Here is a 13,951-nt window from a genome sequence, read left to right as displayed (position 1 = left end):
CAGGCAGGGTTAGCTGCCGGGGGCGGGGGGGAAGTCTCCCCAGGCAGGGTTAGCTGCTGGGGGGGGGGGGAAGTCGCCCCAGGCAGGGTTAGCTGCCATGGGGGGATGGGGGAGAGTCTCCCCAGATGGGGTTAGCTGCTGCGGGGGGGATGGGGGAGTCTCTCTGGGTGGGGTTAGTTGTCGTGTGGGGACTGGGGGGAGAGGGGTTAGCTGTCGCGGTCGGGGGGTAGCTGCTGCAAAGGGGGGGCTCCCCGGGTGGGGGGCTGAGTTAGCTGCCGTGGTGGGGGCGGGGTTAGCTGGGTGGGGGGTGCAAGGTGGAAGTTTCGCCTGGGGTGCGAAACTTCCTTGCAGTGGCCCTGTCTGCAGAGAGGGCCCTGTATCGGACATGAGTTTTAATCTCTTCTCCTTCCTCTATTTACAAGGAAGAGATCTGTGGAGAAATAATTTTCAGCCTCCTCCTGTAAACAAGCCATACCAGCACAAGACTTAAGTTTTGCGTAGGTCTTCTGCTGGTCCTTTACATGGGTAAATTTCTGCAATGGTACTTTCGCAGCAGAAAAATTGGGACGCACAGTTTCATTTGCTGATGAGTGGAAACTGCCTACCAAACATACCTGCTGCCATGCTGAAAGAGACAGTCTGCCAAGCTGTGTGTTGTGCACCAACACTGAACAATTTGAAAATGTCTCTCTTCCCACACCTATCATACTGCTGCAAATTACTGTAACTAGATGCATCAGTGTCAGTTTCAACTAGGGAGCTCCTGCCTCAGCTGCTGCCAATACTGGTTCTCCAACAGCAGTCACTTTATCCACATCAAAGCATTGTTTTTCCAATGGATGAAGTTGCTAATGTTACTTCTGCTCCTTTTGGAAAGCACTTCTACAAACCATGATCTTGGCTTCCTCTTTGTTCTCAAAACCTCCACTCTGCCAGCCCACCATAGTATAGCACTGATGCAGCTTATCTGCCTTGGCATTGTGCCTTCTCAGCAAAGTTGCTCATGGTTACTCACAGAAGTTTCCTTCCAGACATTTTTGGAATACATAATGGAGAATGATGCTTTGTCTGACTGGATAGTTGTTGCTGTGTAAGTCTAAGACGAACTCTGTGCAGTTTGAATACTTGTTTCGCTCACTAACAGAAGTTGGTGCAATAAAAGATATAATCTCACCCACCTTGTTGCTTTGTCTGACAGGCAGACAGATTTAAGGTGTGGATACAAGTTATAGAAAGTGTGTACCCTGAGGGTGGTGGAAAGCATACTGTAAATCATTTCACAGTCAAGTCAGATAAAGAGATGAAGAATTAGCAATGGAGATTTGTAAAGTAATAGCCACCACTGAAGCGCTAACAACCATGCAATTGCTGTGTCGTCATTAAACCCTCATTCTCACTCTTCAGGAGAGTCTTCCAAAAGTATTTATAGGGTGGAGAGTTCCTCTTAGCAGAGGCAGATTTACCATGAAGCAAACAGTGTGGTGGCACGGGGCCCCCAAAATACAGGAGAAATCTCATCTGACAATCTGTCCAAGTCCCAACTGGTGGCACAGCAGGGCTCAGGCAGGCTGCCTGCATTCCGTGGCTGGTGGCCGCACGCCACTCCCAGAAGTGGCTGGCTGCTGGCACGTCCCTGCATGCCCCTGACGGCGGTGGGAGGGCGGGAGCGGCGGGGGGGGGGAGGGTGAGCTCTGCACACTCTACTGAAAATGGAAATAGTTACAAAGAAGAGATTTCTATGTATATATAAATAAAATATTTGTATGGTACTATAATGTGAGATGTGACTCATGAATTCATCTTCAATTAAAACGTGAAAGCAGAAGAAATACAGTGAATCTAATGAAAAACACATGATACCAATGCACATTGTAACTAAACCCATCATTGAGCAATCTAGTTTTAATGCAAGAATTGTATCCAAGCCTATGAATTTTGATTCTCTCTCTCCCCTTCCCCTCCCCCTACTTTTATTTAAAAGGTGGTACTATTATTACTGTTACTATTTTATTTATGTATTTGTATTTCAGTAGTATATAAGTGCCCCAGTCATGGTGGACTAGCACCCCACTGTGCTAGGCACGGTATAAGCAGAACAAGAAGCCCGTCACAGTCCAGAGAGCTTCCAGTTAAATGTGGGTAGATGGGATTCTTGAAAAACAGAATGGAAATGATATATAACCAAGGAGACCTTATTTTTACATTCTCAATGTTTTATTTTCTCTGACAGAATAGCTAGTCACCATTTTCTACATTGCCTCTTGGGGTTCTACTGGGATTTTCTAAAGTCAGCAGTAACTTTCCATCGGTCTGCTTGTTTAACTTCTGGTGAAGCCAGTAAGAGTTCTGTGTAAAAACTGATGGCAGGATATACTTTTAAGTGTCTACTGGTACATTGTATCTACAGACATTTTAAGGTTACTTGAAGTTTTGCTAACCTCATGGGTTCATACCTGCCAAGACTTGCTAGGTAGCCTTTAAAGTACAGTAGTTGGAGGGAGGGGGGGAAGGAGAAGGAGGAGACGAATGAGAGCATTTGCGTAGTTTATATAATCTGGCACATACGTTCAAGTGTACTGGAGAGCACAAAGATACTGTAACAAAAAAACTAAGAATGAAAAGAATACCTGTCCCAAAGAGTTTGTATAAAAGTCTCAGGAGAATGGGTAAAGAAGCAAGAACTATTATAACAAACTGTGGAATAACAGGTGGGGCAGTAATATTGCAGAAAGTATTCCCAGAAGTACTGGGAGTTACAGTGGATCACAAACTGAATATGAGCCACCAATGTGACACAGTTGCAAAAAGGTTAATATTCTGCTGGGATGTATTCACAGGAGCATTGCATGTCTCTACTCAGCACTGGTGAGGCCTCAGCTAGAGTACTAAGTCCAGTTTTGGGTGCTACACTTTAAAAAAAAAAATGCAGGATAGGAGACAACTGGAGAGAGTCCAGAGGAGAGCAAGCAAAAGGATAAAACGTTTAGAAAACCTGACCTCTAAGGAAAGGTTGAAAGAAGTGGGCATGTTTTGTCTTGAGAAAAGAAGACTGAGGGGGAACCTGATAAGTCTCCAGGTATGTTATTGGATGTTACAAAGATGACTGTGATCAAATGTTCTCCATGTCCACTGGAGGTAGGACAAGAAGGAGATGTAGGCTAGATATCAGGAAAAACGTTCTAGCTCTAAGAATAGTTAAGCTCTGGAATAGGCTTCCAAGGGAGATTGTGAATCACCATCACTGGATGTGTTTAAGAACAGATTAGACAAACATCTGTAAGACATGGTTTAGGTTTACTTGTCCTGCCTCAGAGCAGTTGGATGAACTACATCGCCTTTTGAGGTCCCTTCCAGCCCTACATTTCCATGATTCTGTAAGTGCAACTAAATGAGGAGGGTGATGATCTACTGTGCATTACTGATACCCGATGTGGTGTTATAAAGAAACAGTGGGGCAGATCCTATAAAGCAATTACCTCAGCCGAGATACCAGTATATTGTTTATTACACCTATATGTGTTTGCACTTATTTCATTTTTGTTTGTCTATCAGCTTTTTTCCACTTTGAAAATCATAAACTGATAAATTACATTTGATTTCTCTTTCACTTATTTCTTTGTCAGCAGCTGGTGTAGTTATTTGAGCAACTATCAGGTACATTTGATAACGATTATATTAATTTGTATAATCTTTACTTGACACCTAGCTCCTACAGTAACTCGATATTCCATTCTGGATTTTTCTTTGTGCATACTGTAGCTTAAAGCAAACATTGTTTGTTGACCATTGTAGCTGAACTCTGTTGCAATAGTCTATTCCTGTTAGTTTCATTTAACTACCAATCTGTCAACAAGTAAAAACATTTTTATGATATCCTGTGCTGTGCAAACTTACTAAAAGGTGACAGATATTGACTTTGTGGCCTGTGACACATTCAACAGTAATGTCAACTGATCTAATGTTTTCTCATTGTGTTGTGTTTTGGGTTTTTAGTACAGACCCATGCCTTAATGATTTCTTGATCTTTGCTATCTGGGATTTTTAATGCCCACTATATGCTTCAGTAATCTGTTGGAAACTGATTTGCTTAAATTAATTACAGTAAATCACTAATCTTTTAAATGGGACCTGTTGAAATAAGAACCTGTGATGCTACCACACAGACTTATTTAGCAAAGTATGAATTTTACACAGGAATGCTCCAGTAGAAGAGTAACACTGCATTTGAACAGCGTTCTCTTGTACTATATAACAGTAATAAGATATTTACTATGTTACATTAGTAGTCCATTACTAACCTCAGTCTCTTGAGGCATCTTGCCTCCATACAGAGTTGAGTCAATCACAATTCAAGTTTTTGGATTACATTTAATCTCCCAAACAGGGTAATAATTTAAAAAATGAAACCAGCAGAAATGTTTTAATAAGCAGGATGTAACACTAATGAATCCAGATTAGGTTCTAATCCTGCTATGGCACATGAGCCTAGAAAAATACCATGACTCAGTCTGAAATGCTAACTATTGTAGAATCAAATACTTCATATGTCAACCACATTTCCATTATCCCTGCATTTTTCAAGCTTTCTACATGGACGTGAATTAAAGCTCGTTCATTTGAATCTACAGAGACTACAAGAGAAGATTCACAATAATGTATTGTGCTCACAGGATGTATCTAGAGCTAAACAGTGCGACAGATCCTTGGGTGTGGCCAGGCTACATGGGGGCTCTTTTCTGACTTTCTGGGGCCACTGTCCGATATAAACTGAAGCAGTTGAATGGAATTAATCCTGGATATCTGCTCAGTGTGGTGTACTGGCCATTCCTCTTCACCACATTGCCTGCACTGGTAGCAGGGAGGAATGGAGCTGTAGATGCCTCTATGACAGCTCTGCATCAATAGGTGTAATCCTTTGGAAATGCCACATTTGGAAATCCTAAGTCACCCCCTCAAAAATCACAAAATGGGTGTAAAAATTATGAGTGGGGTTTTTGGTGGGGTTTTTGGGGGGGGGGGGAGTTGGGTTTTTTCATTTTAAATAAGCTTGGGATTCTTTTTATTTCCTTTTGGTTTTGGACATTCACTCAGGTCACATTTTGATGCTTTTCTCCACAACCACAAGCGCTAGATTTTTTTTTAATTTATTTTTTTTAATGAAAGCTGAGATTCTCCCATAATCATTTGAATACAGGATCTGGGGCTTTAAGAAAAACATTGTATAACACCAAAACTTTCAATAAAATTCATGAGAGTTGGCAACACTACGATGATGTGGGGCAAAGGGACTGCAGCTTTGTCTCTGCATCACAATATTTCTTATTATTTTATCTCCTGTAGAGTTCACATGATTCGTGGTGGTTTAGTGATTCATTCAAAAAATCTGGATGTTTATCCCAAGCTTCTGAACCTGTATTATCTACAAATTATACTGCTATCTTGTGAGAAAAGACTTTCTTCTGAGATTCCCAGTATTCCCTGATTCAGCTGGGAGCATAATACAATTAGAATAGCACTTTATATGAATCTATACTTCTGCTCTTTAAGTGAATTGCATCCAGGCGTTCAGAGAAAAGGGAGGAAAAGGGTTTTAAAATTAATATATAAGAATCTGAAAAAGAGGTTTGGATTTGTAGTTGGGCTAAAATTCAAGGTAGGTTGGTATTTTTTTCCCCTTTGGTCCAGTGAGAGAGAGGCAGGCAGGCCGGTGGTCTCTCCATTTATATTTCATTTACATTGCCCACCATTTGGCAGTTTATATCAAGGATAAATGGATTGTCATTTCGATTCACACACTATATGCCACTGACGTAACTGATATTTGATGTTTCCTTATTCTAGATCTCCAGACAAGAACATGGCTTCTGATGAAAGGGAGATAGTGGTTTGGGTATGCCAGGAGGAGAAAATTGTGTGCGGACTGACAAAGCGCACAACCTGTGCTGACGTGATCCAAGCTCTACTAGAGGATCATCAAGCTACATTTGGAGAAAAAAGGTTTCTTTTTGGACAACCTAGAGATTATTGTATCATAGAAAAATGGAGAGGCTCTGAGCGGGTCCTTCCCCCGCTGACAAAAATGCTGAGACTTTGGAAGGCCTGGGGAGAAGAGCAGCCCAATTTGCACTTTGTTCTGGTAAAGTCAGATGCTTTCCTCTCATTTCCATTGTGGAGGACAGCTGAAGCAAAGATAGTACATAACATAGAAAGACAATGGGAGCTCAGCCCAGTGAATTACATGAAGATGTTGCCAGTGGATAAGCAAAAGAGGATTGTTAGAAAGACTTTCAGGAAACTGGCCAAACTTAAACAGGACAATACGCTGCAAGAGCGAGACAATATGGAGACATTGATTCATCTGATCATTTCCCAAGATCATACCATTCATCAGCAAGTCAACAGAATGAAGGAATTGGATACAGAAATTGAAAAATGTGAAGCCAAATTCCACCTAGTTCAGGTAGAGAATGATGGAGAAAATTATGTGCAGGATTCTTATTTAATTGCTACTCCAAATGATGCCGAGCAACAAACACATGTGCCACATGGTCAACATCAGATGCATGAATACTTGAGCAAAAGTGATGGAATTTTACAGATGGAAGAAGGACTGAAACATCACAAACTACTAATTGAAAAGCTCTGTGCCGAAATTGAAAAAGAGGTAAAAGGTGTATGCACTGAAAAAAATGGAGATGGTAAATGCATGGCAGAGGCCTTAAATGGCCAACTAGAATCCTCAAATTTAGAAAGTGTCAAACATGAGTTGGAAAAAAGTACAAAAGATGGCTTGAGAATCCACTCTCACTTGAGCTGCATTCAGAAAGAGCTTACCTACAGGGACTTGCTGCTGCAAAAGAAGGAAAAAGAATATGAACTCCTTGCAGAAGAATTTAATTCACTGCATATCAAAGATAAAATTGAATCCAGATGTCCAGCTAACGAAGAGCAAGCAAAAGGCAGCGAGGTTACCAGCAAGTGTGTCGCAGTGCCAGACTTTGTTCGTAAAGTGACTAATTTAGACATAAATGATACGGACTCTGACACTGGAATCAGCTCAACTCATAGTCAGGACTCTGAAACAGCTTTAGGAGACATGATATTGTTGTCAACATAGCTGGAGACCATTGTGCACATGACAAAGAGCAATATAAAAACAACCATCTTTGGGGGATATTTATCCTTTTTAATACTCTTGCTATCATAGGGTATGTCTACACTGCAGCTGGAAGTGAGCCTCCCAGCCTGGGTAGACAGACTTGTACTAGCAGGGCTTGAGCTAGCTCGCCAAAAACAGCAGTATGGATGTCACGGCTAGGGCTGCAACCTAGGCTCTGAAGCTGGCCCGACCCCCTAGGCTTGAGAGCCCAAACTACAGCCCAAACAACCTGTTTTTAGTGTGTTAGCTTGATAGTGCAAATCTGTCTACTCAGGCAGGGAGGATATGGTATAAGACATGCCCATATCGTCTCGGACCTGAAGGTGTTGACCACTCTGGCCTCAATCCAACAAAGCACTTTAGTATGTGTGTAACTATGAACACAAGGGACTACACATGTGCTTAAACTGACACACATTCTAGCATGTAAGTAATCCCATGCGTTTACAGTTACACACGTGCTAAAGTACTTTGCTGGATTGGGGTCAGAGTGTTCAGTGTTTTGTAAGACTGAGCTTCATTGAGACAAAAGTATTCTGATGGGAGATGGCCTGAACCAAAATTCCAGATCTGAACCCCCCTGATCTTTGGGTCCATCTCTACATCTGACCAATCTTTTAGGAATGTGGACATAAGGGATAGACCAATTTAGACAGACAACTTGATTCTCTGCTCCGTTACACTGGCTTTCTTCAACTGGAGTAACAGGGTGTAGGATAAGGCACACAACTGGTTAAAATGTAGTTTTCATGATACTGTAGAGCTGATAAAAAGCATATACTTTTTATGTTGTATATTTAAATTTCATTACCACAGATCACAAAGGGTAAAATTTTCAAAAGCACTTAAATGCCATTTTCATAAGTGACTTAAGCACATAGATTTATGTCTACACTGCAATTAAAACCCAATGACTGGCCCATGTCAGCTAAGGGGCTGTTGAATTGTAATGTAGACAATCAGGTTTGGGCTCGGGCTGGAGCCCAAACATCTACACCGCAATTAAACAGCCCCTTAGCCCAGGCCCCTTGAGCCCAAATCAGCTGACATGGGCCAGCTGTGTGTGTTTAATTGCAGTGTAGGCATACTCTAGCAGTCTCAGTCCCATTGACTTTCAGTAAGTTTTGGGGTTGAAAGTTAATCTGGAATAGGGTAAATAAGAATTTAAAGTGAATTGTTCCTGATTTAACACCATGTTTGGAATTTCCTATTCCAGAATGAGAGCTTCCATACATGGAGTTAATCAGGAATAATTAATTAGGAATAGCTGAATAACTCCCTGTGGTAGACAAGCCCTTAGGCTCCTAAAGACCAGATCTTCAGAGGTTTTTAGGACCCAATAGATACCATTGAAGTTGGTGGGAGTTAGATGCCTAATACTTTTGAGGATCTGGCCCCTAAGTCACTTAAGAATGTCTGTCTGAAAATTTACCCTGAAATCTGACTAAATGTATTTAATGGGAACTATGTACTAGCTAAGCAACACAAAGTTCAGTCAGATCCTGGACTTAAGTCTTAAACAATGAATGAAAAGATGACATATAGATAGCATAAATCTAAAAGAATTTCAACTACATTCTTTTCCTATCCTATATTTTGGCGTTCATTAGGGTCCTCCCACTACCCTCAAGTATCTGCCAGTCATCAGGTTTTCAGAATAACTAGAACACTGTGGATTTAAGATTGTAAATATGACTTTGGAGAGCAACATTTCCTGAACACCACAAATTGTTTGTTTTTAAAGACTTGTGAACTCTGGACTTTATGAGGAGAGTTTGTGTTTGCAGGTATCTCTCTTGGGTGCCTTAATATATTTTATCACTCAACATTATATAGAATGATTGGGATACTTCAAGTGTAACATATGGAGCTCAGCTACATGAGTTCTTGATGAAAACTCAGATCTATAGCAAACAAGATATCTTAACTTTGTAATAATTTATTAACACAACTCAGCATCTTTTGTACTCTGTGTGTCATGTACTGATATTAGACGTTGCATGCAGTTCTCAGTTCAGAGCTTTGAATGTTGAGAGCAGGCTAATGTATTTCATGAGTTCTTGTGCAGTTAGAGATTTTGTTTAATGTGTCAGCAATTTTTATAAATACAGTTTCTAGCCTGTCTTTTCCTATTGAAATTCTTTCCTGTGCAAAAGGCCAGCACTGTGTCTTTGGGCCACTTCATTCCCACATATGCCCTCCATCAAAATAGGGTTTTTTGCAGAGCTGGGTAATTGATTTTTCAAGTACGTGGCAATTCCAAAAATAATAATACGAAGAATTAGGTTTGGATTGAACCCAATCTGAAAAATGTCTAGAATTTTCAGTGAATCGGAAGAGTCCATTTCAGCTCTGCTCCGGAGTGGGGATTCAAAACTTGGGTTTCCCACATCCCAAGTGAATGCCTTCCTAGAAAATTAAAGTGAAGGAGAGGGACAGCAGCACCTTCACTGCCTTTGCTCCCACCAACACCAGTGCTACTGCTGGTTGCTTTGTTGCTCAAACCATACATGTCAAATCTGCGGATTGACCAAAACTGCATTTTCCCTTGAACAGACAATTAATCTGAAAACAATTAGGCCTAGTTCTCTTTATGTGATCCACAGACCTTGTGCTGGCCCTCCACAAAGGGGTGAATTTCACCCACACTGCATGCTTGATTGTGCAACCATTCCTTGTAATGTGTAGATCTAAAGGATATTGCTTTCTATTGAGAGGGGAAAAAAGCAAGAAAACCAAGGCAAGATACAATATTTCTTTTTTTTTTTAAATTCACTGTCTGCATCAAACCTGAATTCTTTAGATGGGCTTAAATAAGAAATACAGTACATGCTCAGTGCTGTTTTAACTCCCTCCTGTTGCTAAATCCCTGATTAATTCAAGCTTAGCACACCATCAAGGTATCTTGGGGAAAAAAGCACTTTCCCAATATTATTCTTTTGCCTTCTTTCCCTACTCAGTTAACAGAACATAAGAACAGCCACATTGGGTCAGACAAATGGTCCATCTAGCTCAGTATCCTGTCTTCCAACAGTGGCTAATGCCAGATGCTTCAGAGGGAGTGATCAGAACAGGGCAATTATCAAGTGATCCAGCCCCAGTTGTCCAGTACCAGTTTCTGGCTGCTAGAGGCCTAGCGACACTCGGAGCAAGGGGTTACATCCCTGACTATCTTGGCTAAGAACTATTGATGGACCTATCCTCCATGAACTTATCTAAATCTTTTTTGAATCCAGTTATAGTTTTGGCCTTTACAACATCCCCTGGCCATGAGTTCCACAGGAAGTTGTCTTTCTTTCTCCTAGATTAGCTAAGATTTTTGCCTTCCCTTGGGAACTGCAAAATATTAACTCCTTATGTTCATTTCCTGTCTCTCTTAAATCGTGTTTCTCTGGCACCCTTGAACTCTGATTTTATGACTCATGCAATTCCGTTGTGTGAGCAATGCTTACTGATTAAGGGAAGCACAAAGAATTGCATGATGGTGCAACAGCTCAGACGGGGCTGGGGGGGGAAATCTCCTCACCAAAGAATAAAAGGGTATGAATTAGAGTAGACTATAGGGGAAGTCAGTACACTGGATTAAGGTGGAGAAAGGGAGAAGTGTTATTTTGATGGCAAATAGTTATCTGTTGAGGATGGGGAAGACTAGCCAGGTGAGAAGGCCTGCAACACTGCTATTCTGAGTTGGGATAATTTGGATCCAGATATGAATCCAGGACAAGAACTTCAGCTGTTATAAAATGGTGTAGCTGAAGTCAGTGAAGATGCACTGATTTACACCGGATGAGAATTTGATCCGCAAGCTGGCAAGGGCTTCACTGAAGAATTCACTCTTGCATATATAAAATAACCAATATAGCCTCTGTTATTTTCCCAATGCATACTGGATATAATTTCATGTTTCTGCATGATTAATGTGTAATTTTACAAATTTGATGGAACCAGATAAGTAAAAATTTAATTACCTGTTTCAGGCTCTTGACGACTTTCATTTAGAAGACAAATAAAAGAACATAATTATCACTTGATTATGTAGAAGTGTACAGTATTTGCTATTCATTTACATGGTCAATAATTACAGTATAATTTCAGAATTATTGCATGATTGTCTGTATTCTGCAATACCCAAGAAATTTTATCACTTCAAAACTAAGGGCCAAATTTGATCCTCCAATCCTGAGTGCATGAAGTGGAGGGATGGGGGAAATGTCTTCTGTCTGAAATATGTGCATGTATTTATGGGTCCTAATGCAGTGCATTCGAGTCTAGCAAATAGGTTGAAGTTCAGAGCTGAACCTTCATTCTAAGGCTTTAGGCTGACAACACATATAAGCTACCACTTTTCCCAAAGGCATCATTGCTGATTTTTTTACATTTCCACTCTTGAATGAAGCAGACTACTGGAGCATCCATGGTGATGTTGTTGATTATTGAAATTCAAATAGTATATTGTATGGCAAAAAGCATGTGTGACGGGTTCGGTCACAGAGATCCCCTTGGTACTGTCACCTGATCTGCTGAAATTACCTCTGAGCCCGTTTTCCCTGACAGCTTGGGATTTCCAGAACCCTGCCTTGTTGAGCCAGACATGCTAGTGTGGCAACACAGACCTGGGGTCTGGGCCACGCCCCCAAAGCTGCAGACTTAACGGAAAACAGCTCAGCAGGTTACCTGTCTCCAGCACCCAGACACCCAGTTCCCAATGGGATCCAAACCCCAAATAAATCTGTTTTACTCTGTATAAAGTGTATGCAGGGTAAACTCATACATTGTCTGCCCTCTAACACTGATAGAGAGAGATGCACAGTTGTTTGCTTCCCCAGGTATTAATCACATTCTAGGTTTATTAATAAATAAGTGATTTTATTAAGTATAAAAAGTAGGATTTAAGTGGTTTCAAGTAATAACAGACAGAAAAAAGTAATTCACCAGGCAAAATAAAGCAAAAACACACAAGTCGAAGCCTAATACATTAAGAAACTGATTACAGCTAATCTCTCACCCTCCAAGATGTTCCAATAAGCTGCTTTCACAGACTAGACTCCTTCCTAGTCTGGGCCCAATCCTTTCCCCTGGTACAGTCCTTGTTAGTTCCAGCAGACATCTCAGGTGGTAAGTAGCAGTTTTCTCATGGCTGGCAGCCACTTTTATCCTGCTCCATCCCCTTTTATAACTTTGGCGCAATGCAGGAATCTTTTGTCTATGCTTGTCCCCACCCCATCAATGGAAAAGTACAAGGATTAAGATGGATTCCAGTATCATGTGACATGGTCCCATGTCCTGTGAGACCCTGGCCTCCATTCTTCCTGGGCTGGCCTACACATACACAGGAAGACATGCATCTGATGAAGTGAGCTGTAGCGCACGAAAGCTTATGCTCAAATAAATTTATTAGTCTCTAAGGTGCCACAAGTACTCCTGTTCTTTTTGCAGATACAGACTAACACGGCTGCTACTCTGATACACAGGAAGGTTTGCAAGTAAACAGAACTATTTACAGTTCATTGGTTTTGAATGACCCTTAATGGCTTCCACTTAATATGTTTACATCAGTAATACCAGTTTATATCTTATTCTCCTAACTCCAGACATATAAATAATACATGCAAACAAATAGGATGAACACACTGATTAGATTATAAGCATTGTAATGACACCTTAAAAGAGACCTTTTGCGTAAAGCATATTCCTGTTACATCATATTTACATTCATAAGCATATTTTCATAAAGCATATGGAGTGCAATGTCACAGCATAGTTATATTCTTTACTCAGTAATATTTCATTAACTTTACTCAGCATAAATTATCTATCTCCAATGTATGTCATGTTATTCATATTGGACCATCATCTTAACATAGAAAGTAGAGGGCTGGAAAATGGAAATCCTTCACTTTTCCCCTTCCCAAAAATAAATAAATAAATAAATCATGTTTTTGAAAATAATTTCATCCTGAACCAGGACAATATGTCAAAAATATGACATATTTTTCAGGAAGAGTCTTCAAGATGGATGTCAGTTGCAGGCAAACCGAACGAGATTTTTTGGCTTCCTAGTTGCCTGCAGGGCAGGTCTTGTCAAATTCACAAGTGACATTGACAAGAGCCTGCAGCCTGGCTGCTCTGACTCCCAGCCTCCCCACCTAAGCTCCAGAGCAAAGAAGCATAGACAGGCAATTCTTTAGACTCTTCCTCTTCCTTCCAAGTCTGTCAACTTGCTGGCCATGGCTACACTTGCAAATTTGCAGCGCTGCAGCAGGGTGTGAAAACACACCCTCTCCAGCGCTGCAAATTGTGGCGCTGCAAAGCGCCAGTGTGGTCAAAGCCCCAGCGCTGTACGTTATTCCCCACAGGGAGGTGGAGTACGGACAGCACTGGGAGAGCTCTCTCCCAGCGCTGGTGCTTTGACTACACTTAGCGCTTCAAAGCGCTGCCGCGGCTTTGAAGTGCAAGTATAGCCATAGCCAGATCTGTATTCTTAGAACTTGTGGGGAGGTCAGGAACAGCCCACTAGGAAAGCTTTTGTCAATTTCATTGACAGAAAGTAAAATTGGCAAAAGCCTTCAACACAGGCAGCCAGCGACCTTGCTGGGAAGAGGGGGTGGGGTTTTTTGTTTTTTCAAAACAGATCTTCTCACTGAAAATTTCAGTTTTGTGAAAAGGGCATTGTTTGTAAAAAAAACAAACAAAAAAAACCTGTTTTGAATTAAAAAAATTTTGACCAGCTCTAGTCAAGAGGAAGAACTATTGTTCTAACTAATGCCCTAATTTAGCAAGTAGTCCCACTGA

At 41.1% G+C, this 13,951-nt stretch overlaps 1 protein-coding gene across 2 annotated transcripts in view; it reads left to right on the top strand.

The window, feature by feature from the left end:
* RASSF9 (Ras association domain family member 9) overlaps positions 1–11,190 on the top strand; it is a 31,577-nt gene extending 20,387 nt beyond the window's left edge. For both annotated transcript variants that reach the window (XM_044980099.1, XM_044980106.1), the window contains one exon: positions 5,842–11,190. In XM_044980099.1, the coding sequence (XP_044836034.1) occupies positions 5,842–7,117 (1,276 nt within the window). In that variant the 3' untranslated portion in view covers positions 7,118–11,190. The remainder of the gene's footprint in view (positions 1–5,841) is intronic.
* The last annotated feature ends 2,761 nt before the right edge of the window (positions 11,191–13,951 follow it).

This window comes from Mauremys mutica, chromosome 1, assembly GCF_020497125.1.
Source record: "Mauremys mutica isolate MM-2020 ecotype Southern chromosome 1, ASM2049712v1, whole genome shotgun sequence".
In the NCBI taxonomy this organism is placed as follows: domain Eukaryota; kingdom Metazoa; phylum Chordata; order Testudines; family Geoemydidae; genus Mauremys; species Mauremys mutica.
Note: the sequence above shows the minus strand (reverse complement) of the source record. Positions and strands in the feature narration are given on the sequence as shown.